The sequence below is a fragment of the Bactrocera neohumeralis genome, chromosome 4 (assembly GCF_024586455.1).
Source record: "Bactrocera neohumeralis isolate Rockhampton chromosome 4, APGP_CSIRO_Bneo_wtdbg2-racon-allhic-juicebox.fasta_v2, whole genome shotgun sequence".
NCBI classification, from domain to species: Eukaryota; Metazoa; Arthropoda; class Insecta; order Diptera; family Tephritidae; genus Bactrocera; species Bactrocera neohumeralis.
In genome coordinates, this window is record NC_065921.1 from 219956 (window position 1) to 244556 (window position 24601).

General features: G+C 34.8%; 10 protein-coding genes across 16 annotated transcripts in view; 3 read left to right on the plus strand and 7 right to left on the minus strand.

The window, feature by feature from the left end:
• Nucleotides 1–1102: 1102 nt before the first annotated feature.
• On the minus strand, nt 1103–6998 carry LOC126754420 (uncharacterized). 3 transcript variants are annotated; one of them, XM_050466370.1, is made up of 5 exons: nt 6732–6998; nt 6447–6675; nt 6058–6394; nt 1780–1919; nt 1103–1699 (listed from the first exon to the last, which is right to left on the minus strand). In XM_050466370.1, the coding sequence occupies exons 1-5, from the start codon at nt 6743–6745 to the stop codon at nt 1670–1672; spliced, it is 750 nt and encodes a 249-aa protein (XP_050322327.1). In that variant the 5' UTR covers nt 6746–6998; the 3' UTR covers nt 1103–1669. The 3 variants fall into 3 exon arrangements, with proteins under 3 accessions (XP_050322327.1, XP_050322326.1, XP_050322325.1); XM_050466369.1 differs by having other exon boundaries at nt 1103–1919; nt 6447–6654; XM_050466368.1 differs by having other exon boundaries at nt 1103–1919.
• LOC126754417 (26S proteasome regulatory subunit 7) lies at nt 4286–5798 on the minus strand. Its single transcript, XM_050466364.1, has one exon. It carries the CDS (start codon nt 5689–5691, stop codon nt 4390–4392), a length of 1302 nt encoding a protein of 433 aa, XP_050322321.1. The 5' UTR covers nt 5692–5798; the 3' UTR covers nt 4286–4389.
• Nucleotides 6999–7324: 326 nt separating the features above from the next.
• On the plus strand, nt 7325–8486 carry LOC126754424 (mitochondrial inner membrane protease subunit 2). Of its 2 annotated transcripts, XM_050466376.1 has the most exons (3): nt 7325–7597; nt 7674–8124; nt 8388–8486. In XM_050466376.1, exons 1-2 carry the CDS (start codon nt 7504–7506, stop codon nt 8093–8095), a joined length of 516 nt encoding a protein of 171 aa, XP_050322333.1. In that variant the 5' UTR covers nt 7325–7503; the 3' UTR covers nt 8096–8124; nt 8388–8486. The 2 variants fall into 2 exon arrangements, with proteins under 2 accessions (XP_050322333.1, XP_050322332.1); XM_050466375.1 differs by lacking the exon at nt 8388–8486 and having other exon boundaries at nt 7326–7597; nt 7674–8368.
• Nucleotides 8362–9159, minus strand: LOC126754422 (threonylcarbamoyl-AMP synthase). Its single transcript, XM_050466371.1, has one exon. It carries the CDS (start codon nt 9157–9159, stop codon nt 8410–8412), a length of 750 nt encoding a protein of 249 aa, XP_050322328.1. The 3' UTR covers nt 8362–8409.
• A 22-nt stretch (nt 9160–9181) lies between these two features.
• LOC126754427 (DNA-directed RNA polymerase III subunit RPC10) lies at nt 9182–9684 on the minus strand. Its single transcript, XM_050466379.1, has 2 exons — nt 9455–9684; nt 9182–9394 (listed from the first exon to the last, which is right to left on the minus strand). The coding sequence occupies exons 1-2, from the start codon at nt 9593–9595 to the stop codon at nt 9209–9211; spliced, it is 327 nt and encodes a 108-aa protein (XP_050322336.1). The 5' UTR covers nt 9596–9684; the 3' UTR covers nt 9182–9208.
• A 684-nt stretch (nt 9685–10368) lies between these two features.
• On the plus strand, nt 10369–10936 carry LOC126755310 (dolichyl-diphosphooligosaccharide--protein glycosyltransferase subunit 4). Of its 2 annotated transcripts, none has more exons than XM_050467783.1 (3): nt 10369–10487; nt 10647–10772; nt 10834–10936. In XM_050467783.1, exons 2-3 carry the CDS (start codon nt 10672–10674, stop codon nt 10850–10852), a joined length of 120 nt encoding a protein of 39 aa, XP_050323740.1. In that variant the 5' UTR covers nt 10369–10487; nt 10647–10671; the 3' UTR covers nt 10853–10936. The 2 variants fall into 2 exon arrangements, with proteins under 2 accessions (XP_050323740.1, XP_050323739.1); XM_050467782.1 differs by having other exon boundaries at nt 10370–10487; nt 10831–10936.
• LOC126755309 (protein lethal(2)k10201) lies at nt 10866–11846 on the minus strand. Its single transcript, XM_050467780.1, has one exon. It carries the CDS (start codon nt 11575–11577, stop codon nt 10984–10986), a length of 594 nt encoding a protein of 197 aa, XP_050323737.1. The 5' UTR covers nt 11578–11846; the 3' UTR covers nt 10866–10983.
• A 104-nt stretch (nt 11847–11950) lies between these two features.
• On the minus strand, nt 11951–13751 carry LOC126755308 (succinate dehydrogenase [ubiquinone] iron-sulfur subunit, mitochondrial). The gene is made up of 4 exons (XM_050467779.1): nt 13559–13751; nt 12862–13160; nt 12662–12796; nt 11951–12607 (listed from the first exon to the last, which is right to left on the minus strand). The coding sequence occupies exons 1-4, from the start codon at nt 13622–13624 to the stop codon at nt 12214–12216; spliced, it is 894 nt and encodes a 297-aa protein (XP_050323736.1). The 5' UTR covers nt 13625–13751; the 3' UTR covers nt 11951–12213.
• A 4305-nt stretch (nt 13752–18056) lies between these two features.
• On the minus strand, nt 18057–19443 carry LOC126755525 (uncharacterized). The gene is made up of 3 exons (XM_050468161.1): nt 19033–19443; nt 18752–18932; nt 18057–18668 (listed from the first exon to the last, which is right to left on the minus strand). Coding segments are annotated over exons 1-3 (726 nt in total). The 5' UTR covers nt 19035–19443; the 3' UTR covers nt 18057–18125.
• A 700-nt stretch (nt 19444–20143) lies between these two features.
• Nucleotides 20144–24601, plus strand: part of LOC126756521 (rap guanine nucleotide exchange factor 4) — a 38269-nt gene continuing 33811 nt past the window's right edge. Inside the window, exons 1-2 of one of the 3 annotated variants that reach the window (XM_050469631.1) lie at nt 20144–20471; nt 21340–21875. In XM_050469631.1, coding sequence (XP_050325588.1) covers nt 21841–21875 — 35 coding nt within the window. In that variant the 5' untranslated portion in view covers nt 20144–20471; nt 21340–21840. Of the gene's footprint in view, nt 20472–20764; nt 20933–21339; nt 21876–24601 lie in introns of those variants that run through there. The other 2 variants (XM_050469632.1, XM_050469633.1) reach the window with 2 other exon arrangements.

Genomic DNA, 24601 nt, shown 5'->3' on the forward strand with positions numbered 1-24601 from the left:
GCCTGGAATATCAAGAATTCTTGGAAAAGACCAGTGAAAAGAGAATCAACACGCACCACCTTTTCGTCGATTTTAAAGCTTCTTTTGTCTGGTTTTGGTATCCTAATATGACTGTGTAAACTGACGTTGAGCAACAGCTCCGTCAGGATCGGGAAGAACCTCTTCGAGCCGTTAGATACCAAACGAGGTTTCGGACGGGGCGACTGCGTGTTGTGCGATTTCTTCAATCTACTCTTGGGGATAATAATTCAAGCTGCAGAACTAAATAGAGAAGATAGAATCTTCTATAAGATTGTACACGCGTGTCATCAAACAAACAGTCGTTGCACTCGCGACATGGCTCCCGCGTCACTGTTGACAGTCATACCTTCGAAGTCGTAGATAATTTCGCCTATCTTGGAACGGGTTTTAACAGCTACAACAATGTCAACCTCGAAATCTAATGCAGAATAACTCTTGCCAACAGATGTTACTTCGCACTGTGTAGCCAATTGAGAAGTAAAGTCCTCTCTCGACGAACAAAAACAAAACTCTATAAGTTACTGATTATTTTCGCCCTGCTGTATGGTGCAGAGGCATGGCCGATGACAACGTCTGATTAGTCTTCGAGAGAAAGGTAGTTCGGAAGATATGTCAATGAGCTGTATGAGATGTACGACGACATTGACATAGTTCAGCGAATTAAAAGAGAGTGGCTACATTGAAAGTATTGGACGCAGTACCCGCCAGGGGAAGCAGAGGAAGAGGAAGACCTTCACTCCGTTGGAAAGACCAGGTGGAAAAGGATATGACTTGAAATTTAAAGTTTTGTTATATGGGGATTTTCACACTACCGCATAGGAATTTTATGTGTCGAATTTGAAATATGTATATGATTTTAATCAAAAGTAAGCGATGATACGCCTGTTGTCCAATTTTAACCCCAACTCCTTAAAAAGGACTGAGAGTATCAAGTACACATTCTTCTGGATTGCAGACGAATAAGACGTGTTTTAAAGTCTACCAAATCCATTTTTCTCTACGAACACTCAATATGAGTATCTTTATTATGGAATAAATTTGGAGAACAAAACATAGGTATATTAAACAAATACTAATCAGATTTTAGATTTTTTTCAAATTCTTATTTATTTCACTTTTTATGAGACTTTACGAGCCGATGGTATAAATATTACAATTTTCATTAAAAACTAAAGCTACTCACAATAGACAGGTTCCTAATTATAATAGTTATTATTTACAAAAGGGTTTCGCATAATCTAACTAACGATATCTTTAATAAAAAGTTTAAATTTTTATTGTAAAATTTGATTGAAAAACAAGAAGTTTTGTAGAAACAAGTACATACATAAACATCTTTAGACTGAAAAACGATGAAGGCACTCTGCAGTAAAATAATCATTTTTTCTTCTTAAATTTTTATTTATTTATGTATATAGCTATTTACCTGTTATAATCCTGGCGATTTTCGTTAAGAACCTATTATTAAAACTGTGCAAAAGATTCACATTACTATATTCACGCATATTATGAATTGTAAGGATGTACATATGTTTGACATCTTTAGATTAAAGAATCTTTGAAGGACTCTTCATATACTTATACATAAATTATAATATAAATATACCGTTAAAGATATTTGTCATTCGTGTTCAAACCACTATGTCAGTTATTTGTTGTTGCATTGTTGTTGCCGCTGCTGTGTGGATGGGTCCAAAATATCACAACTATCAATGGTATGGCAAAACATAAAGCCAAGATTACAACAAACAAGCATACCCAAGTCATGTCGCCATCGGAACCAGACCAATGTAGAGCACTTATTGAGGGCCCTCGTATAGGTCGTACATATGTATCCGCAAAATCGTCATCAAGAAAATCCTCTAATAATGCCGTGGAGTCATTGGTAGAATGATTTTCTAGAAAAAAAAATTACATTAATATTAAATCAACTAGACTAATTTTCTAAACAACTAGTAGTTATATATCCCAACATCATTCATGGTTACTTGTGCCACCAGGTTACCTCGCATTATTTCTATGAAAAGGATTAAGCACATACATACATAACAAGTGCATATTTTACAGTTAGACTGAACTTTCAAGAAAATTTAATTTACAAGACGCGAAACGTGGTTTTCGTTAATTCCTGCAAAAGGCCCCAACGGAGGCAATTCATTGTTGAAGAATGGATTGCTTTTATGTCAATGTTCGATTAAACTATTTTGAAAAGTTTGAGGTAGAGTAAAGCTCTCCTGCATGCTTCCGCTTCTAAAACGGTTTCTGCTGGAATGTTTCCCTGCAGTCATCTGCTTGAAGCGGATGCTTCTTGGATCTTGAAGAGACCTTTCCTTAATTAGGTTGGTGACATTAAACAGTACCCCGACCAGACTACGAACGGAACAAACTTCAGATATGCTTGTCCGCCATTCATAGTGGAGCTATCAACATCTTCACCGACTTCGTACCACATCAAATATATGGCAATTAATCCTCGCATGACTCTAACCACCTCTTTGCAAGCCCAATGAATCCCGCTCATATAACAACCCACTTCCTGGGCCTGCCGTTAGCTGGTTTCAATGACAACCAACCTTTTGTAAATTTTTTCATTACTACTGTCATTTGTTCAATGAAACTGACCCCATCGGTTAAACTATGAACATAATTATATAAAGCTATGAGTATATACATAATTCCTATCGTGGTTTGCCCAAGGAATATTGCAGCAGGAATATAATGTCTCCTTAGTGATTTCAGCGAAATATATAACAGCACAATCACAGAAAGAAAGTATTAAATTGAGACCGAACACCTCCTCTTTTGAATAGATTTGAATGAACAAAATCTTTGCAGGAATTATGTGCAACATAGTTGAAGACCACTTGCAATTGTTATATGTTACTTGCCGATCTAAACAGGGTTAAATCGTCGAAATGACAGACCTTGGCCGAATACTCTCTCTCTTTGAATGCCCTATAAACTCAACTCACTTAACCCCTTCCTACCTTTGGCCCGAACGCGTCGTTTCCTAGACTCCTTTGGCCCTCCTGCCTGACAATCTGTCGCAGGCGGATAGACCTGGTGAAACAGATAGACAATTCGACATTCTGTACAATGAAGGACGAAGCACTTACTTAGGTATCTAAATTCAACAATCTATACGGTATAAATATTGTAATGTTAAAAAACATAGACTCGATAGAAATATACTACCTCAGCAAAGTCCTCAATCGGTACAAAAATACCGAGCCAAAACAAGATCCTCATGTCCCAATCCGACAGCACTTGGGACAAAGGCAAAGAGACTTTGCTGGCGACATACAAAGCAATCGGTCGGCCGGTTATACCCCTATATGGTCGCCTACATGCAGCAGTAAGCAGAAGATACAAACCTGCCAAAATACCGCACTCCGGACAATAACAGGGAGTCTCCCAATAAGCACCTACACATTTGGGACCGCATATTACTTGTAAAACAGCATAACCCTCTTCTCTTCAAGCAATTCCTGCTAGGATGAGTTCGAAGAAACCATGTTTTTGTTGTTTTAACGGAATATCTAATCCCTGTTGGGATGGTAAGGGTCACTTGTGTCGAAGAAACCATCACTGAAATCGCTTGCTTGAAGAGGAACCGCCCCTGGAACGTCTAGAGTACATTCCTCCAACACACCCACGAGATGCAGCAATATTTCGCCCAAAAATTTGGAAGAGAAATCGCCTCTAGGAACGTCTAGAGTACATTACTCCAACACATCGAAGAGGTACAGCAATATTCCGAAAACATTTCGGACGCGACCCATTTTAGACATTGGATACCATTCACAGTGGAGTTATTAACACCTTCATTGACTCCTTCGTACGCTGTTCACTGGTACTTGGAGTCCAAAGACCACTAATCCTAGAACAAGTGCTCGAGTTTCTGCGTGAAACAAAAGTGACCCTAACACAGCTTCGTTCTTGTTATTGTAGCAAGTTAAATTTCTACTTATCCGGAATAGACCTTGACATATACTTATAACTTATGTCCCCGCACTATACTAATCACCTGTTTGCACGTCCCAAGAAACCAACCCACTTAACCCCCTTCACCCTTTGGTCCGAACCCGACGAAACCGCTCGTTTCCTGGGCCTATCAATTAGTGACTTCGATGACCGACTACTAAAATTACCGAAGTCACAAATTTCCTTTAGAAATATGTACCTGCAAAATGTCTCATCCAGTGATATTATGCGTAAACAATGTATTGGTTTGTCCTGAAGTAAATTAAACAATACATGCACCTAATTTGCATTTATTACCTCAAACTTCTTATTATTTTTTTTATTTATTTCAAATACTCATTGCAATGAAAAACATCTCATTAAAATATACACTATTAATTTTTTTTAATTATATGTCATATAACGTGGGGTAGCGCTGAATTTAGCATAGCTCTTAATCACCTTATTGACTGCTTCTAAGAAATCTTTTTCTGTTGCAACTTTACGACGTGCTCGAATGGCGAACATACCTGCTTCAGTACATACTGAACGAATTTCAGCGCCCGTAGAATTCGGACAAAGCCGAGCAAGTAATTCAAAACGGATATCCCTCTCTACAGACATTGACCGGGCGTGAATCTTAAATATATGTGTGCGTCCCTCCAAATCAGGTAGCCCAAATTCCACTTTACGATCTAAACGTCCCGGACGCATTAATGCCGGATCAAGAGTATCTGGCCTATTAGTAGCCATAAGAACTTTAATATTTCCACGGGGATCGAAACCATCCAACTGATTAATCAATTCGAGCATAGTTCGTTGCACTTCATTGTCGCCCCCTGCACCATCATCAAATCGAGCTCCACCGATCGCATCAATTTCATCAAAGAAAATAAGACAGGCCTTTTTCGACCTCGCCATTTCGAAAAGTTCTCGTACCATTCGAGCGCCTTCGCCTACATATTTCTGTACCAGCTCTGAACCAATCACACGGATGAAACAAGCATCCGTACGATTAGCTACGGCACGAGCACATAAAGTTTTACCAGTTCCAGGTGGTCCAAATAACAATACACCTTTTGGGGGCTCAATACCTAGATTTACAAACTTTTCAGGGTGCAACAGAGGAGTCTCTACTACCTCACGTAATTTTTCAATCTGTTCCTTGCAACCTCCAACATCACTATACGTGACATCGGGCTTATCCTCCACCTGCATCATTGTGACAGTGGGATCAATTTTTGGAGGTAATGGAATATGAATCTGGTATTTGTTACGATCAACTCCGACTCTCATGCCTTCCTCAATATCTGTAGGCGCCACAGAATCAGCCAAATCTACAACAAATTTTGCAAATTGTTTTACATTTATAATATACTTTGGATCATCCGAATCGGCATTAATTATTTTTGTGCAACGAGCAACCTGCAAAGGTTGTTCATTTTGAAGTATCTGCTTATCCGCTGCTAAATCCCACAGGGCTGGAGGTGCCAACCCAGTATCACTCTCTTTAATCCCAGTAAGTTCGTTTACTTGTTTAACAGCTTTCTGGATGTCTTCCTCAATAGTTTTGATAGCCCTATGATATTGGCTCTGGCCATAAGTCTTCAGGAGCTCAATATCACCTTCATCCAAAGACTTTATTTCTTTCTCCTCTAACTCTTCCGATTTGACTTTTCGTTGATCATCTCCCAAATAATCCGGCATTTTTAAACTTCGTTTTCAACTAATTTAAGAAAATCTATTTAACTTCTCGCAGCAATGACTATACAAATTGAAAACTTGAGCTGTCAACACATTTCGTGGAACAATGACAATTATGTCAAAATATAAAACAAATGAGAATGAAACATACAGGCTGGGCATAAAAAATACGTGAGAAAATTTAGTTTTAATAATTTCCCACTTACGAACTTCACTCGAAAAAATTTATAGTTTATAAAGATAATAAAATATATTTTGGAGAATTGCTTGTGAATGTTCATATATGTATGTATATAAACAAAATTGATAATTAAAAATTTATTCTACCAATAATAGATACCATTTTAGTTTTGTCATATTCGTACTCACCTTTTTCCAAGTAGACACTGTCTTTGCTCCTCAATGTAGAGGCTAAAACTGATTTAATGGTGTCAACATTTTGCGGATTATTATTACCAGAAGCATTTACGGAAGCTATTATCAGTTTTTCGCTTAACATAAGGTTAGCATCTTTCAAAGGGTTTCTCATTATGCCTGATTCGAAGGATTCATGTTCACTTTGAGACGGACTATTACTCCCACTTTTGTGTACTGTTGGTAATGTTTCCAATAATATCGAATGTGGCGTTACTGGAATTTTTACAAACTTCCTCGCATAAATTTCGTTATCCTTATCAATCTTATTAAGTCGTTTTATGTCTGCAACCTGTTGCAATTTTATAATATATTGATTGATTTAAGATTTACACAATACTTACTGTACAACGAAAACGCAAAGCCAATGCTTGTAAAGAATCACCTACTTCCACTTTAGCCTCAATAGTATTTTCAAAACTATGTAATTGTCCATTTTCTAAACTAGCAATGCGTGGCAGCCTCTCCATTTCAACAGGATTCTCATCATCCAAATCTTTATTTAGCGGAGCATATGATGTGTTGGCAGAATAAGACGCATCGTTGTAATAGCTAGGTGATAGATTCACTCTCCTATTAAATATTTGATTCACAGAATTAATACCTCAATTAAAAATATATTATCTTACCGTTGCCTACGCATTGCACAGCTATATGTATATTCGCTCAATAAGGTTTAAACATGAAATATGTAAATAAAACTTAGTAACTTGTATCTGCGACTGTAGAAAACTCTCGCATTTAATAAGAAGTAATGTGATAAATATGGGTAAAATTCTTTACCAATTTTGAATTTAAAAAAGTTTATAAATTTACTAGTTAATAAATAAATCCGAATAAAAAAAACGCGTATCTTAATTTTATATTGTTCATTTTACGTGTAATTACAATGAACCTGTAACACTAATTTTTATTTTGCCCCAGTGAAATAGTGCAAGTGAAACAAGTATACAGGGTAACACAGTTTTTCTGCTATTAATTGAAGCTAATCGTGTATGTCATTTTAATGTTTGCATAGAAATAAAAAAAACAATCTCTGGATTTAAATTAATTTAGTAGTACAAAGCTTTGATATTAATTATTATACATAATGGACGGTTACATATATTTGAAAATTACACGAACCTATCGCCAATACCGTCCAATTATTAAATGACGTTATAAAAACATTAGTGAATGAAACAAACAGAACTTTTCTTAGATAAGAATATGTACATACATACGTATTTCTGCGTTTATAGTCGAAGAAAAAATGGAGCTGTTAGCTCCACTTGGAAATTATTACAAAATCTAATAAAAATACCCTTTATATATGTATATTTTATATAGACAAAAAACATATTAGCATACCAATAATAAGTGTGGAAGAGGTGCTGCTAATTTTCGCAAACGTTTTGTTTAATGGCCTTTCGTAAATTTATAAAATCTGTACTGCTAGGGATTCCCATTGGTGTAACGTTTCTGGATTGTGTTGGCTATGTCGCTCGAGTGGACGGTAAGTATTAACACAATTCTTAAATATTCGTTGTGAATAAATTACTTTTTCTGAGAGTGTGTCGATTATATTTTAGGAATATCTATGCAACCAGCCCTTAACCCAGATGCCAGCCAAACAGATTACGTTTTCCTATCTCGCTGGGCTGTGCGTACATGCCACGTGGATCGCGGCGATATCGTTTCACTTATTTCTCCGAAGGACCCCACACAAAAGATAATAAAACGTATAGTTGGACTACAGGGTGATGTCGTTTCTACGTTGGGTTACAAACATGAAATAGTGCGTATACCAGAAGGTCATTGTTGGGTAGAAGGGGACCACACGGGCCATTCGCTGGATAGTAACACTTTCGGACCTGTAGCGCAGGGCTTATTAACAGCTCGAGCGACGTTCATTGTTTGGCCTCCAGAACGCTGGCGTCGACTACAAACTGAGTTACCTCGACGTCGTAGACCCATCCAAATAGCCAAGTCAGCAAGTTACTACAGTCAATAGCAACATTAATTAGGGCAGTGAAGTCCAAGGTACTTTCGCATCCATTTTCAGCGTTATACCAGCTTTAATTAAGAGTCCTGAAAGTGTTATATGTATATAAAATTAAACTACAGTTTGAATGTTATAAATTTAAAGAACATATGTGTGCGAATGTTTGAAAAACAGTTAAAAATTTCAAGTTAATTTTTGAGGGTTTATAAAAGTAATTAGAGTTGTATTTACAGCTTTTGAAGTACGTATAATTATTGTAAATTAAAATCATTGCAAATTTTCTATCTTTGTATTTTTCCAGGATGCATTTTATTTAATATAATTTATTTTATGGGTTTTATGTTAAATTCATGTAACACATCTACAGTAGTTTTAAGGGCTACCCCTTCTCTTATTATTGTATATACACCTGGCTGAGATAAATCTACTACAGTTGATCCAGAACGTCTATCTTCAGTTAAGCCTATGGGACCTGCGTTAAAAATTCCACCTAGTTTGGGCCACAAGGATTCGAATTCATTTATATTTAGACTACTACGTTCGGCGGATCGATTTGCACTAGTTAAAGCAAGTGGTTGTTCACTAAATAATGAACATAATTCCTGAATAAAAGAAAACTGCGGAATACGTATACCAATTTTTGTTGTGTTGGGGTTTAAAAAACGATTAGTAAGATGCTTAGAACGTTCGATGATTATTGTAATTGGACCCGGAAGCAGACGTTGAAGTAATAAGTCATTTAAATGGTCTGCAATTCCGTACCGTCGAAAGTCCTCTAGATTTTTTACACATATAGCCACTGGCTTATAACAATCGCGTCCCTTTATGTCGTACAGTTTTTGAATGGCCTTTTCATTATTCGCATTACATGCTAATCCATACACAGTATCTGTGGGCAAACCAATTACCTCTCCATCTAAGATACATTCAACTGCTATGTGCAACGCTTTTATATCATGGACTTTGTATATTTTTTTCCCTGGAGGTTGTAGCATTTTTATGGACGTCGATAAAGCGTGTCTATAATTGCGATGATAGAAAACGTTCAGAAACTTCGATAATCTTGTATTCATTCCAACGTATTATTAGAGCATGTGCAACTTTAACACATAAACCGTCTATTTAATCACGCCAGTTATGACCACAAAGTTGATTGCAACACTTGTAAAATGTTGTCATAGGTTCATCGGCAGATCGAGTTTGCATTTGCATAAAATAAGCTTTTTTATGAGAACAAGTGGGACACTCGGCATCAGTCGAATCTACATTCTCCCAAGCGGCTGCACCACCCATAACATGATCAACCTCCTATAAATTAACACAGGTTTAAGAAAATAAGATAAACAGCGATTTTCAAAATTGGCTCACCTTAAGACGTGGAAACGTTCGTGTAGAAGTTTTACGCTTGATATTACAAATATATGGGCAGGTACTACAAGTGAAGCGGTGTCCTGTTGTATCTTGTTCGACCATTAATATATTGCCACAAGTCGGACAGAATAATAGCATAATTCAAAAGTTCATTTGATACTTTGCAAGTATGTCGCTGAATTTTAAGCACGTTCTGTCCCCATAATTAGAACCATTTCTTAAATACCAGCTGACAACTTACTATTAGGATATACATGCAATTATTGTTATCTTGATAATATTATAACAAACAGACTTTATAAATCCAACGTTTGTCTATAATCATCAAACAATAAAATTTATAGCTATTGCAGGGTAGGTTATTCAATTTGCTAGAACTTTTCAGATACAATACAAAAATTTTGTATGTGGGATTCAAAGCCATCAATATAGCGACACATAGGAACCAAGATATATGCAAGCGAAATATCGGCTAAATCACTGGTTAATTACCAACCAGCGCGACCAATGATTTCCCTAAAGGCGGCTCAGAATCTCTCAAGTTTTTCATGCGGCAACGTATTTAATTGCCATTTGACGTTAGCGGTTATGAAGAAAAGCTGAATTCTGTTTACTTGCGCAACGTTTCTTTGTGGCAGGCTTTTATGTACCTAATTCATTCGCATACTCATCCGTCTTTGACACTTATGTAGATCAATCGATTTTATTATTAATTTCATGCAAAATTTTGAAGAACTCGATGCGGTTTTCAAGACAATGCCATCAAGTTGCGTGTGATCAAGTTAAAAGCAAGTTCTTGATCGTGTAACTACAGCGATATTTACACAATAACCGTAGAGTTACCTATGCTTTATGATATTTGCTTTCGATAACCTTAGCGGTAATACTTACATGAGTATCGATACAGATATTCAGAAAGTGTATATAAAATCGACTTTCTCATCATTATTATAAAACATTACGCCGGTTGTGCTCTGAAAGTTAAGTTTTTTTTTGTTGATAGTAGCATCAAATAATTAACTTGAAAGTGGTATGTTTGCCATAAATGTCTCTTACTTTTTATTGAAAGTTATGATTTGAATAGATTTTAGGTTTTCTTTTAGTACTATATTTGCAACCAATAGTGTGACGTGTCATTTTTGCTCTTATTTTAAACGTCATTCATTACTGATATTTGTTTTGCTTGCAGTTTGTGAAGGAATTATTTGTGCAAAATGATTAGCGACGTTCAACTGGCTATATTTTCCAATGTTTTGGGTGTTTTCCTATTCCTTTTAGTGGTAGCTTACCACTATATCTCAGCCAACTCTAACAAGTAAGAATTTATTTAAATTACATGAAACAAAATGTTTGCTCATTATCTTTTCTTTCAGAAGCATAGCGAAGACAAAATAAAAATATGCTTAAATACATAGCAGATATCATTATATTTATTAAAAAAATGGACCTTGGAATAAATAAATAAATTTTGAATTATTATTTAGCTTTGTTTTAGTTCAGTGCGCCTTTGATGAGCCAAGTTTTTTTTATTTCATGTTAGGAATATCGGCAACAACATCCATGTCATCGACTATCTCATTTGCTTCAACACTTTTGGATGGTTTTTTAGTATGTCTTTTATATGGTTTGCCACACAATTGTTCAAACCTATAATTAGCGGGAAATTTATGTTTGTTGATGCAATGTTCTCGACGTTGCTTTGGTGTAGGAAGTTTTACTTTACATTCTCCCAAAAAACATGAATACACAGCGTCTCCACGTTTTGCGCGAATAATAAAATAGGAATCGTGACACTCTAAAATATGCAAACGCAGCAAATGCGCTGTAGGCAAGCAACGACGGCAAACAGAACATAAATATCGATGTACATTGTAAAAATGAGCCTGGTAGGAAGCGGAGTTTTCAAATGCAATTTGACATCCAGGCACATCACAAAATAAATCATTTTCGTCCGGCTCTGGCAAATTGTCTTGTAACTCATTTGCAACAGTTATGACACCAAGTTTTTTGTATTCTGGTATGTACATTTGATTGGCGGCATTAAAACAGTTATCCTCTGGTGATTTGTAACCAACTGGAATACTGTTTAATAAGTTTATTATCTCTGCAACTGATAACATTTTACTTCAAAACTTTTTTATACTAATTTTTAGCGTAACTTATTTTGGCACTAAGGAACAAACTAAAATAATTTTTCAACGGTATGGGCAATTAAGTTTAGTGAATTTACTGTTATAAATTAAAAGGGCTGCCAAGCCTCTAGTCAAGTTTCGCTCGCTCTTTAACATTGTATAAGAAAATAATTAGTTACTTTAAATATATATAATAATAATTACTTTAAAAGTTCATAGTATTAGCAAATCTGTTTGTTCAATTTCATTTTTATCCGAAACCTAACAATCTGTTTTATATAGTGTATAGTATACATGCACATATGTATGTAAGTATGTACATACATATATGCACATTCTTATACCCACTGAAATATAACAATTTATATAAAACCAATTATATCGTTCTTTATTTAACATACACACATAAATTTTGGTTTCTTCAAATTACAGTGTATTATAGATATTTCCGAATAATACTCCAAGAATAAGTTCTGTTTCGATCAATTATACATTAATACAGAACAAACCTCAAATTCGAAAATAATCACGAGTGATAAATCGACTAAAACTTTCCTCAAAGCTGCTTATATGATTATATTTTAATAATTATATATAAATAGTAGTAGCAGCGATATGGTTAATTTACTTGTGTAGAGCCGCTGTGTCGAGCTTTGGTGCTGGCTTGCTTGCCATACCAGACAGCAACTTTTTTATTTCGGCGATCGCACGACCAGGATTCAAATTTTTAGGGCAAGTACGTGTACAATTCATGATTGTATGACATCTATATACGCTGAAGGGATCCTTAAGCTTGCTCAAACGTTCCGTGGTATTTTCATCTCGAGAATCAATAATCCAACGATAAGCTTGCATCAATACAGCTGGTCCTAAATACTTGTCCCCATTCCACCAATATGATGGACACGAAGTTGAGCAACAAGCGCAAAGAATGCATTCATACAGACCGTCAAGTTTGGAACGATCTTCTACAGATTGCAAATATTGCGCTTTACCCTTTGATTCTGCTACCTCATTCCTATAACAAATATGTCGTATATTAACTGGTTTACAAATAGCTAAATGAACTCACTTTCTTTGTAACCAAGGTTGAATAGAACGGTACTGTTCATAAAAATTATTTAAGTCAGGCACTAAATCGCGAACCACGTACATGTGTGGGAGGGGATAAACTTTAAGCGGCTTTGAAAGATTTGTGTCAATTTTGCTAAAAATAAATAGAAATTTTAATTATTCTTCATACTAAAACGTAAAATTTCTTCAACTGCTCACCTAATGCATGCCAGAGTATTTGTACCACCGATATTCATAGCACATGATCCGCAAATTCCTTCTCGACATGATCGACGGAAAGTTAATGTTGGATCAACCTCATTCTTAATTTTGATTAAAGCATCTAAAACCATGGGACCGCATTCACGTAGATTCACTTCATACGTCTGCATGTAAGGTTTTTCTCCAGCATTGTCTGGATTCCATCGGTAGATTTGGAAAGTCTTGATTTGCGGTTCCTTTATCTCCACGGTTTCCACTTGCTGGGCCAAATATTTGCCCGTAGTGAGTGATCTAAGCTAAAGTCATACATACATACATACATGTTTATATATTTTTTTAATATTGAATAGTATATTTAGAAATAATATGCTTGCCACAAATGATTTACAGCAATACTTTTGTACATAAAAGTTTTGAAATGTGTGAGACATGTACAAAATAGGATTTTCGTAATTGTTTTAGCCCTTTATATAATATTAAACAATCATATAAACTATGTATTTATCTGCTTTTTAGAATACCAATTTTTAAGCAAGTATATTTGAATTATATTAGTAATTATAGCTTTCAACCAATGAATTCATTTTTGCATTATGTAATAACAAAATTCCTACCGAGTCATATTTTCACTGTACATAGTCGAAAACTACTTTTAGCAAAATTTCCTATTTGAAAGTGCAGCCTTTTATATTACCTGTTGGCGCCCAGAAATCACTCCTATACGGCTCAATGCAATACGCGCTTCGTTGACGAAAGCCATGGTTAAAAAGGGTAATCAATATGCTCAAAGTGGTATTGGCAAATATTTTTCAACGCGAACAAAAATACCTACTTGTTTGCAAAACACACGCAGTAGCAGAAAGCGGCGACTGAATGTCTATGCTGCTAACAGAAGCAGAGCGTTGCATGTACCTGTGCTACCAAATTAAATATCATTAAGATCTGTTGGCCGCAGTATTACCATGTATTTGATAAAATAAATTTTCCTCGATTTGCTTGACAATTTATACTTAAGCAACAAAGCGAAGAAATAGCCCTGACAAACGACAGCGCTAATATGCATTAGCGCGCTTAATTTACATTTATAGTGTAAACACAATGGCTACGACAGACTGCAAACTACATCTGTCAAATATTAAAATACACACGTTCTTATGGGCAGTGTTATTTTGACAGCTGCACAACTACACGACTGCAGCCCGACAGTTGTCGTTCTCGCTAACTTCAATTTGCTCCTATTTTGCCAACGACAGTAGGACGACAGTAGAGTTAACAGTAGAATGGAAGATAGAAAGAGGAGGTAGAGTGGTGATGCCACTAATATGTAAAATGTAAAATTATTCACAGCTTCAACAAACTTGACGTTATTTTACAAATAAAAGCATAAAATAGCTATATTATAGCTTTATTATATCATTTGTAATAACAATTGATAATTTAAAGCAAAAATATTGACCTATTTACTTATTTTTTGCATAAAAAATTTCACTTTGAACAAAATATTAAAATTTCATTGAAGTGAAAGGACTTAGTATGGCCACAACGAAATTGTGTACATACAAAATGGACAACTGCGTTGTTTTGTGTACATGCCGGCCATTGTGTTGTTGTTGCTTCTCAAAATGTACATGTAGTAATATGAACAACGACGTTTTCAGTTCACTGTCGTGCCGCTGCAGTCTGTCGTAGCCATTGTATTTACACTATTACTTGCGCATTTGACCCATGTTAATGCAAGTTATAGCTCTGACAGACGAGAACAATTAATGCGCCTTAAGCAATGCTAAGGCGCATTGCAATTTTATGGTGACAGACGGCAGACTTGTGCATTTAGACAGCTGATAGTGAAATTTGTTTATTTATTTAAAAAAAAAAGTGAAATAAAAAAGAATAAGAGAAATTATTAATAGACATTTTTGGTATTTTTGGATAATCAATATAAATTTTACGAAAAAATTCGTTTATTATTAAACGTTAAAAGATAATAGAGTGAAATTAAAAGTAATAATTGATTATAATGCGGAAAAAGTGTGCGAAAAAGTTAAGAATAATAGAAAAATGGATAGCAAACTGTGCGTTGTTTATTTTCTGCTATCTAAAAATATTAAAATTTGTTTATGTTAATATACTTGAACCTAATTTAATTAGTAATATAAAACTGCTTACCTCTGATGCTGCAAGCGCAAAGGAGGCAAGCGACATCTGTCAAAAAATAGCAAATACCGGCCATTTTTGAGCAGTGTTGCCTACTCAAATTTGGTAAATTCAACTAAATGCAAGGAATTCTTGTGCATTACAAACATGCATTAACATGGGTCAAATGCGCAAGTAAATGTTGTAGAGTGAACAATTCTGCATAGACATTTCTTTTGTAGAGTGAACAATTCTGAGAAATATGCGTCTAAAATCAAAGCGATGCCATAAAATACCTCTGATCTGTAGGAATTTAAAGATAAAAAATCACGATTGTAGTGTATTTTCTATGGAAAATGTTTACATGGCTTGGTCCAGGTCTTAATGTTAATAATAAGGGCTAAAATTTTCAGGGATTTTTTTTAGGGTATTTCCAAGGAAATTTCGTGAGGGGATTGAAAAAAATTAATAGTTAAAAAAAACAACCTAATATATGTACATATCTCCATCTATAGTCATGGGCAGAGAAGACAGAGAAGTAGCACATTTTTTAATTAAATTATTAAAATTTTTAGTTTTATCAACTATTTTTTAATGTTGCTGCTTACAATCGCATTTTAACGAAGTTTAATTGGACAAAGTAATTGCACACATTTAGTTATTTGTACAAATATTCATTACTAATTGGTAGTCGTAGAAAAATACCTTAATTTAACTGTAGTAAAAATTAAAATGGATAAAAATTGTTCAAGGAAATAAATTTTGTTAAAAGGGATCCTATTTTGCTGAAAAAAAGAAAAAATCCGCAAAGCTCCTGCACGTAAAACAGCGGAACATGCTGAAAAAGCCATCATCAGGAAAGCAAGACTGATCCTTTTAAATCTCCCAGATATGGCTGAATTAAATGAGAAATTTTTATTTAGCGTATCCAGGAGAGTTGTACGAAGTCGTCTCAATGATGCTCAATTGGTAGGACGAATGAATCGAAAAACATCATTGCTGTCCAAAAGAAACATAAGAGCATGGTTAAACTTTGCTAAAAAACATTTAGAAAAGGACGTCAGATTTTGGAAAAGTTTACTTTGAGCGATGAAACAAAGATGAATCGTGTTGGATCCGATGGCAAAACATTTGTTCACCCCAGGTGTCAGGCATATAAATCCAATACACCACAAAAGCCGATAAGCACCGCGGTAACGTGATAGTTTGGGATGATAGTGGAACCTTTTGTGAGTGCGTATAGATTTTAGAATGGACCAATTTTCATACCTCAACATTCTTAAAAAATATGTAAATGATCCAAAGCACGCAACTAATAAATGACGAATTGGCTCTATACCGAAAATATAGAGTCTATACCGAAAGTATTGACTTCATGCGCTGCCCAGCGCAAAGCCTCGATATAAATGTTGCAGATTGCTATGAAAAAAATCAAAAATTTGGACTGCTATCGAGGAGACGTGGTACGCAATTCCACAAAGTAGGTGTCAGATGTTAGTGAAGAGTTTGCCCCGACGATGTCAAGGAATTTTGAAAAATTCTGGACACACTACAAAGTATTAACGTTGTGTACTGTGTACTGTGTAATTAAATAATGACATCAGACGACTAAGCAGCCACGGTCTGACCTCAACTCTCTTGACCCGAAACTATTCCTTTGCTAATTTACTTGTATGTTTCGAGTCATATTTTTATGAACTTTAAAGGTGTATTCCACTCAGCATATAACAATATTTTCCAAAATTTACATGTCCATGGTTTCTTTTATAGACGGATTAGTCCAATGCCGTTGTACGAGAAACTATCTCATACCATCACTTTTAGACTATCATGTTTGGCAGTTTTCTTAATGCATTCCGGATTATATTCAGTATGTGGAGGAGGACGGACATATTGCCTAGACTCAGTGCCACCAAACAAAATTACCTTACATTCGTCTGTTTACAAAATATTGTGGTGGTTTTGCATTTTCGTTCAGGTGTCTCGGGTTACTTTTTGTAGGAGAGGGCAATTGCCATCATTTCATTAGAGCGCCTGAGTGCTTCTTTATTTTTATACTCTCGCAACAATGTTGCTAAGGAGAGTATTATAGCTTTGTTCACATAACGGTTGTTTGTAAGTCCTAAAACTAAAAGAGTCAGATATAGGGTTATATATACCAAAGTGATCAGGGTGACGAGTAGAGTCGAAATCCGGATGTCTGTCTGTCCGTCCGTCCGTCCGTGCAAGCTGTAACTTGAGTAAAAATTGAGATATCATGATGAAACTTGGTACACGTATTTCTTGGCTCCATAAGAAGGTTAAGTTCGAAGATGGGCAAAATCGGCTCACTGCCACGCCCACAAAATGGCGGAAACCGAAAACCTATAAAGTGTCATAACTAAGCCATAAATAAAGATATTAAAGTGAAATTTGGCACAAAGGATCGCATTAGGGAGGAGCATATTTGGACGTAATTTTTTTGGAAAAGTGGGCGTGGCCCCGCCCCCTACTAAGTTTTTTGTACATATCTCGGAAACTACTATAGCTATGTCAACCAAATTCTATAGAGTCGTTTCCTTCAGGCATTTCCATATACAGTTCAAAAATGGAAGAAATCGGTTAATAACCACGCCCACCTCCCATACAAGGGTTATGTTGAAAATCACTAAAAGTGCGTTAACCGACTAACAAAAACGTCAGAAACACTAAATTTTACGGAAGAAATGGCAGAAGGAAGCTGCACCCAGGCTTTTTTTAAAAATTGAAAATGGGCGTGGCGCCAAAAACCATATCTCGGGGTTTCAATGAAATTCGGTATGTAATATTTTCTTAACACCCTGATGACATGTACAAAATATGGGTGAAATCAGTTCACAACCACGCCTTCTTCCAATATAACGCTATTTTGAATTCCATCTGATGCCTTCTCTGTCATTAATTTTAATATCAATATATTTTTTATTAATTTTAATATCTATATTATAAATTATTAATATTATAAATTCACTAATTTCAAAAAACTCAAAACATTTAATTCAAAATTGTAAATGAATGGATTAAATACAGGTACGGTCATAAGGTAAGTTATTATTGTAAAAAAAAACATCGCTGTGTTTATACTTTTTAAAAAACTATAAAAGAGGAAATTATGGATTACTGTTTGGTTTGCACTGGTATTTAAAATACATTTTTAGCTCCGTCAATTCATACTCTTTATATTTCATTTCATTTTCTTCTTGTCGCAGCCGCTCCATTTCGAAATGGTGCCTTTTGTTCTCCTCAGTCAAGTCTTTTACTCTTTCACAAAGGCATTGAATGCTAGTGTTAATTTCCTTTGTGGCCTCAATATTTTCTTGCAACCCATCTACAATACTTTTCAAGGCACCTGTCTGCTCACCGATATTATTCCTTAAGTGGTCGGTTACCATAGGCTCACGTCTTCGGAATCGAGCAGAATTGCTTGTAGATGGGAGTTTGTCATCATCGCTGGAAATCTCTGAAGGCACATCGCAATTTTCGGAAGGGACACCAAAGTCTGCTGTGCTGGGAATACCTTCCACCACGGTATATATACCACATAATTGGGCTATTGCGTCTTCAGTTGGAGTGAGGATGTGCTTGTTAAATGGCCCTCCTCCTGTTGCCCTCGCTTCTAAGTTGTTGTGTGCAACTTTTTTCCTTATGAAGGCCTTCCAATCCATCCAAACCCATTGAAATATTATTTCAAATTAAGAAAAATTAGCTAAAGTATAAAAAAAAATTATTTGCTTACCTTTTTCCAACCAGAAATATCTTTCTGTGGTGGACCATGAAGATTTAATTCTGTCACCACCTCTTTCCATAGGGCATCAACTTTTACTTTGTCACCCTTAACAAAGCCTCGAGCGATATCTTTATGCGACTCCATGAAGTGGACAAGGATCGCTTCCTGCTCCGCATTCTTATGTTTACCCCTATAAAAATAATATTTAACTTTAATTGCTTGTTACAGTTTTAAAACAATATATTTAAATCTCTATTTATTCCAATAATCAAGCGTTTTTATTTACTTACATATTTGCTCGCACCAAATTCACAATTTCGAACTGAAGTGAATGCTAACCGACATTTTTCTTGTGAATTCGTTTTCCAGAACATGCGTATTCACTCGGAATTCATTTTAGAAAAAATGTGGAATTGAAATTGTGAAAGTGAAACACAGAACACCAAATGTCGGATTGAAAACGAATTTGTTAGATATTCACTCGGAAGTGAATTCCAGAACCTGCCTGTATATGTATAATAATATATGTATATGTACATTAGGAACCAATGATGATAGCGGAATAAAACTTTACACAAATACGGTATTTGAAAAATATGTAAATGACGGATAATGAAATCTCGATTATCACTTTATCGTGCGAGAGTATAAAATGTTCGGTGACACCCGAACTTAGCCCTTCCTTACTTGTTCTGTATCAGTTTTACCGTTTTTCGAAGATTTTTAAAGATTTCACATTTTTCGTCGCGTCCGTGTTTTCTTCTATAGACTAATTAAAATAAGCCGAGCTAAATTTTAAGAAATCCCATCAAACCGAATTTTTCTATACTTCTTAATTTTTAAAGAATTTGTTTGACAGTAAATGACACTCCTATTTTTTCGAACAGCGCAAATAGCGACTGTAAGAGTGGTTGGTATTTACGTTCTGGCATGATTAATTTCTTGGATCAAATATTTTTTCCAGGGACGCTCCTAATATTTTGAACACCGCTATATTTATAGTAGTTAGTTATAAGTGTTATTAGCAAGTTTTGGGTGAAGAAAATGTCATGCTACATGTTACGAGAGTAGAGAAAGCTCACGCACAAATCCCGCACTCGTTCGGAAGTTGCTCAAATTTTGAGATACTGTTTAAAGGATAACAAAATTAACATTAGAAATAGAACTGCGATGCAAGCGCTACTAGAGCCAAATTATGAATGTATGTTATGTACATACATATGTATACAATATAGATTGGATTAGGCTATAAATTGTATATTTCGTTAATATATTGTGAACAAAAGCTTTCAGTCTTTTCGTCCTATTTGAGAGTGGTAGAGTACACTATACAATAAACTTCTTGTTAGGGGATGTTTTTAAAAGCTCTAAAGGGTAAGGTGAAGAGCAATAGCTCAAAGTGTATATGGCAACAGTTGCGAAACAACTGACAATCAAGTTGGAACTTCCCACGGTTAATCACTATCTGAGCAAAAACAAAGATTGAACAAAAGTGCCAAATAGCAATTCGGGAACTAAACAAATTACATTTACAAAATACCGTTATTGTAAAAACGTTTCTGAGGCAAACACAAATTAATGATTCTCAAATAAGCAACCTTACGCAAATACCCCTGAACAATTAATATCTTACTGGTACATCCACCAACAGGCGCCAATAATTTCTATAGTGAGTTTATAACCTGTAATACAATATAAGTATGGTTTTCCGCTGCTTCATATGACTGCGGTGAGTTCTGAAATGCAATTGTGTGTTAAATGGCTTGGTGTGCCCAACTTTTGTGGTGTAAAAGCAAAAATACGGGATGTATTAAGTTCAGTTAGTAATGAACTTTCAGTAAATGTATATATAAACATTAACAATTAATACCATTTTAATATTTCAAAGTTAAACTAATAATACACAGATTTGTAAATATTTACAATAAAATGTATGGAAAATGAGATAAAAAATAGTGTGAATAATGTGATAATTCAAATAATGTGATAATTCAAAAATCCAATTATTTGACTTTAAACAAATGTTTTATTATGCATATATGTATGTATGTACATACATACATTTGTGCATATACTTATATTATGAAACGTTACTAAAGTAATGATCAAGTGAAAGTGCGATATTTTTGCGAGTTTTTAAAGCGAGTGCACTCATCATTATATATAAGTATAATATACATATATGTATATGTAAGTTTATATACATACTTATATACAGCTGATATGTATGTACATATGTAAAGTTGGACGAAAATCTTATATGTTACAATTATACCGACAGAATTTGTAAGCTCTATACACTTAATTGTTAACGAGCAAGGGCATTGTCAACCGCAATTCTTGGTATGCCTATATTCTTAACAATAATTTGTACATATTATGCTTATCCTTGCTCTAATATACCGATTTCATTCACTGGAATTAGAGATGATGCGTCTTAGTGTGTATTTGATTGTAATTGAAATAAAAAGACCAGTGTTGTATAAATAATATACTTTTATTCAGTTTATTATGTTCAAAATAGCATACCCAGCTTAAGTTTGTTATTTCAAATAACGACAAAGCTTTGGTTTTATTAATTTCATACTTTATTGCAGTTGAAACTACTTTACGGCTCCAGGAGATAAAATGAATAACACATTTTCAGCATTTACCAAAATTTCTGATGTTCCGCGAACGATTGCATACATTTAAAAGGTGATATCAATTAGGCAAAAACATTGTCAGTTTATCTGAACGTATTGAATAGCTTGACCGAACCTCGCTAAAACAAATAAAGACATAGTACTAACGACAATAATTACTGTAACAACTGGTAGGGTTATACTCGTAACATACCAAGAATTTTTACTCACAAAGCTACGACTAGAATGGAAGCAATGGAATTAGTATCTCATAAAAAGTAATGTCAAATGCTAGTTGTGGTATACAAAATATAATAACCGTGCTCATCCCGAATTGTAATCACCAAATGAAAACATGAAGATTTACATAATTTGATCGTACGAGTTTACAAATTTTCTATCATCCGAAAAGTAATATCAGAAACAATAATATTGCTCAATAGTGGAGACAAATTTATATAAACGCCGCAAGTAATGGCGATGGAATGGATTACCGCGATGGACAAACGGTAAGTATCAATACATAAATAATTTATGGTTTTATGAACATATGAAAATTTATAATATACTCTTTGGTTCGGTAATTGACAATACAATAATAATCAATAATCTTTAAACGAATTTCGTCAGAGTCATTAATTTTTATTAGGAGAATGTGTGAATTATTGGAGAAAACAAATCAATACATTTTTCATCATTGGCGTAAACAATATTTCCTTAAAAAAATTATCCCATAAATCACAGTTTGGCACATATCCCTACCAATCTATCATTAATACTATGAACAAGAATACTTCCAGTTGAGATACCAAGATAATATTGTATTCTTTAATACAAAATTAAAAAAAAAATCATCAAATAGTCATATTTTAACAGCTCTAATCCCAGGATAAAGTCATGTGTAGAAGTTTACGCAAGTGAGGAAAGTTCTCTGAGCGCCATTCACTTCGGAGTGGCTAGAAACGATTATTTTATATACATATACACGACTTCCGGTCTTACACCAAGTATTCTCTGGATAGCCAAAGAACATCCGTTTGAAGGCGAACCATCCCTCCTCAGGGTTGTGGGCTGGGTTTGCACCTGGAATGTCCGGTCCCTTAATTGGGAATGTGAAGCTGCCCAGCTGCTTGATGTCCCAAAGTCCAAGAAATGCGATGGACGGGACAAAGACCGAGGGGAGTATGTTCTTGTGGCATTTACTACAGTGGCCATATAAAGGAGCGCAAATTCGGTGTTGGATTCGTGGTCAGAGAGAGACTCCGTTGCCGAAGTCCTTCAACATATCGCTGGTTTGCGCCCACGCAAATTTTTTTTGAGATATTTTGATGAAACTTGGTATGTGGGTTCCTTAATACAACTATCCCTTTCCAGTACAGAATTCGAGAGGTAATTAATATAACGGCATGAATAATGCCTTTAGTGTATGCCACCTTATGACCAAAAATTTTTCAAATCCATCAAAAACTGTTCAAGCTCTTTGGTACCAAATATGTGGACCACAGTATCTATAGTTGACTTTTGACCGAAATAACGGTCAATGTATGAGAAATACAATTGAAATTCAGAGAGAATCCTTTCCTGATAATACATAGTATGCCTGTGTGATTTTTACAAGTTACAAGAGTAAAAAATGTTCGGTTGCATCCTTTCCTACTTATAGATATTGCTCATTAGGCTTTGCAGCTAATTCGAAAATCTACAAAGTCTTTAATAATAAATATAAAACCATCATTTCAAATAATAATATTTTCAGTTAAAAAAAAGTAAGGAAGGGCTAAGTTCGGGTGCAACCGAACATTTTATACTCTTGCAACTTACAACGTCAACCTGAGGATCGAAATCCAAGCAATTTAAATATAAGTATGTACATACATATGTATACTATTCATAACTCCTATACTGACAGACACATAAGGTTTGTTAGAAAAGCGAAAACCATTACATACTTGTATATGTATGTAGTATGTACATATATGGAAGTTGGGGTAGTATCGACCAGAATCTCTGGTGTGTTTAGTTATTGATTTATCGCGCTTTTAGAAGTTTTTAATAGTACCGTTATATGGGGAGTGAACGGGGTTATCTTCAGATTTCATACATTTTCATACTGTGTTAAGTGGTTTAGAAGATATGTATGTACATTAAACTTGTAAGAGGGCGGGGTCAAGCCCACTTAAAAAAAAAAAATTGGCCCACAGGTGCCGCTTGCTGCTGCAGTCCTCTGTACCAAATTACAGCTTCATATCTTAATTTAGTCCTTAGTTATAGCACTTTATATGTTTTCGGTTAATGGCGATTTGTGGGCGTGGCAGTGGTCCGAATACGCTCATCTACGAGCTCGAAAATTTTTTTGGTAAAAAGGGACATACCACCTTTAACCAAGATATCTCAATTTTTAGTCAAGTAACCCTATATCTATTTCGATTAGTTTTTGCTGATACGCATAACCGTTAGGTGAACAAAACTAAAATACTCTGTAGCGACTGGTTGCAATAGTATAAACATATATGTATATACATATGTATGTATATGTCAAGAATGTCCAAATTGTTTATTTTCAAATTATCATCAAACGAATACAAATTTATTTTAAAATTATTATTGAACGAATACCAAAATATGTACATACATATGTACATATATATGAAATTAAATAATTTTTATACGCCTGCTTGCGACTGCTCCGTTTGCTTGTTAACGAACGAATGCCTCTCACTTGTTAAAAGTGTCTGTGACATATATGGATGTATATGTATACATATATACTAGATATATACTTGCAAATATATGAAAACTTTATTTATTTTTCACCAAAAAAGTCTTCGCTTCGCGTATCTTCTTTCTAACAATTTCCAAGCTTTTTTGTATTGCGATTTCTTGCAAATTACTTTGTAAAAAAGTATAGTAAAGTATTCCAAGCCAAGTATTTGTTTTTAAAAGCTCTAGGGTTCTGAGTTCTGTGTTGGCGCACTCTAAAAATTAACATAAACATTTCTTTGGTGTTCTTTCTTCCTAGTGCAGATGCTTCATCTGGAAGAACATATTTTTATTTAATACCGCTTTCATCTGCATTGAAATTTGCTTCGTGGGAAGATTAATATTTCTTATTACGTTCTCGAGACTTGTTCATAGATGGCTCCACACTATCTACGTATTTCGCATATGTCATCCAATTGTCTCTATTTCCTCGGTTTTAATTTTAATTTTTTATAGTACAAACTGATGACCTTGG

Bases quoted from the DNA above. Each gene is read 5' to 3' on its own strand.
- LOC126754424 (XM_050466376.1), top strand. From the start codon at position 7,504: ATGGCCTTTCGTAAATTTATAAAATCTGTACTGCTAGGGATTCCCATT. The intron at 7,598-7,673 runs GTAAGTATTAAC...ATTATATTTTAG, and splicing joins CTATGTCGCTCGAGTGGACG to GAATATCTATGCAACCAGCC.
- LOC126754420 (XM_050466368.1), bottom strand. The intron at 6,395-6,446 runs GTAAGTATTGTG...AAATTGCAACAG, and splicing joins CTTTGCGTTTTCGTTGTACA to GTTGCAGACATAAAACGACT. The intron at 1,920-6,057 runs GTGAGTACGAAT...TTTTTTTTCTAG, and splicing joins CAGTGTCTACTTGGAAAAAG to AAAATCATTCTACCAATGAC.
- LOC126754427 (XM_050466379.1), bottom strand. From the start codon at position 9,595: ATGCTATTATTCTGTCCGACTTGTGGCAATATATTAATGGTCGAACAA. The intron at 9,395-9,454 runs GTGAGCCAATTT...GTTAATTTATAG, and splicing joins GAACGTTTCCACGTCTTAAG to GAGGTTGATCATGTTATGGG.
- LOC126754417 (XM_050466364.1), bottom strand. From the start codon at position 5,691: ATGCCGGATTATTTGGGAGATGATCAACGAAAAGTCAAATCGGAAGAG.
- LOC126755308 (XM_050467779.1), bottom strand. From the start codon at position 13,624: ATGGCTTTCGTCAACGAAGCGCGTATTGCATTGAGCCGTATAGGAGTG. The intron at 12,797-12,861 runs GTGAGCAGTTGA...ATTTATTTTTAG, and splicing joins AATACTCTGGCATGCATTAG to CAAAATTGACACAAATCTTT. The intron at 12,608-12,661 runs GTGAGTTCATTT...TATTTGTTATAG, and splicing joins CAACCTTGGTTACAAAGAAA to GAATGAGGTAGCAGAATCAA.
- LOC126755309 (XM_050467780.1), bottom strand. From the start codon at position 11,577: ATGTTATCAGTTGCAGAGATAATAAACTTATTAAACAGTATTCCAGTT.
- LOC126755525 (XM_050468161.1), bottom strand. The intron at 18,669-18,751 runs GTAAGCAAATAA...ATGGATTGGAAG, and splicing joins ATATTTCTGGTTGGAAAAAG to GCCTTCATAAGGAAAAAAGT.
- LOC126754422 (XM_050466371.1), bottom strand. From the start codon at position 9,159: ATGAATACAAGATTATCGAAGTTTCTGAACGTTTTCTATCATCGCAAT.
- LOC126755310 (XM_050467782.1), top strand. From the start codon at position 10,672: ATGATTAGCGACGTTCAACTGGCTATATTTTCCAATGTTTTGGGTGTT. The intron at 10,773-10,830 runs GTAAGAATTTAT...CTTTTCTTTCAG, and splicing joins ATCTCAGCCAACTCTAACAA to AAGCATAGCGAAGACAAAAT.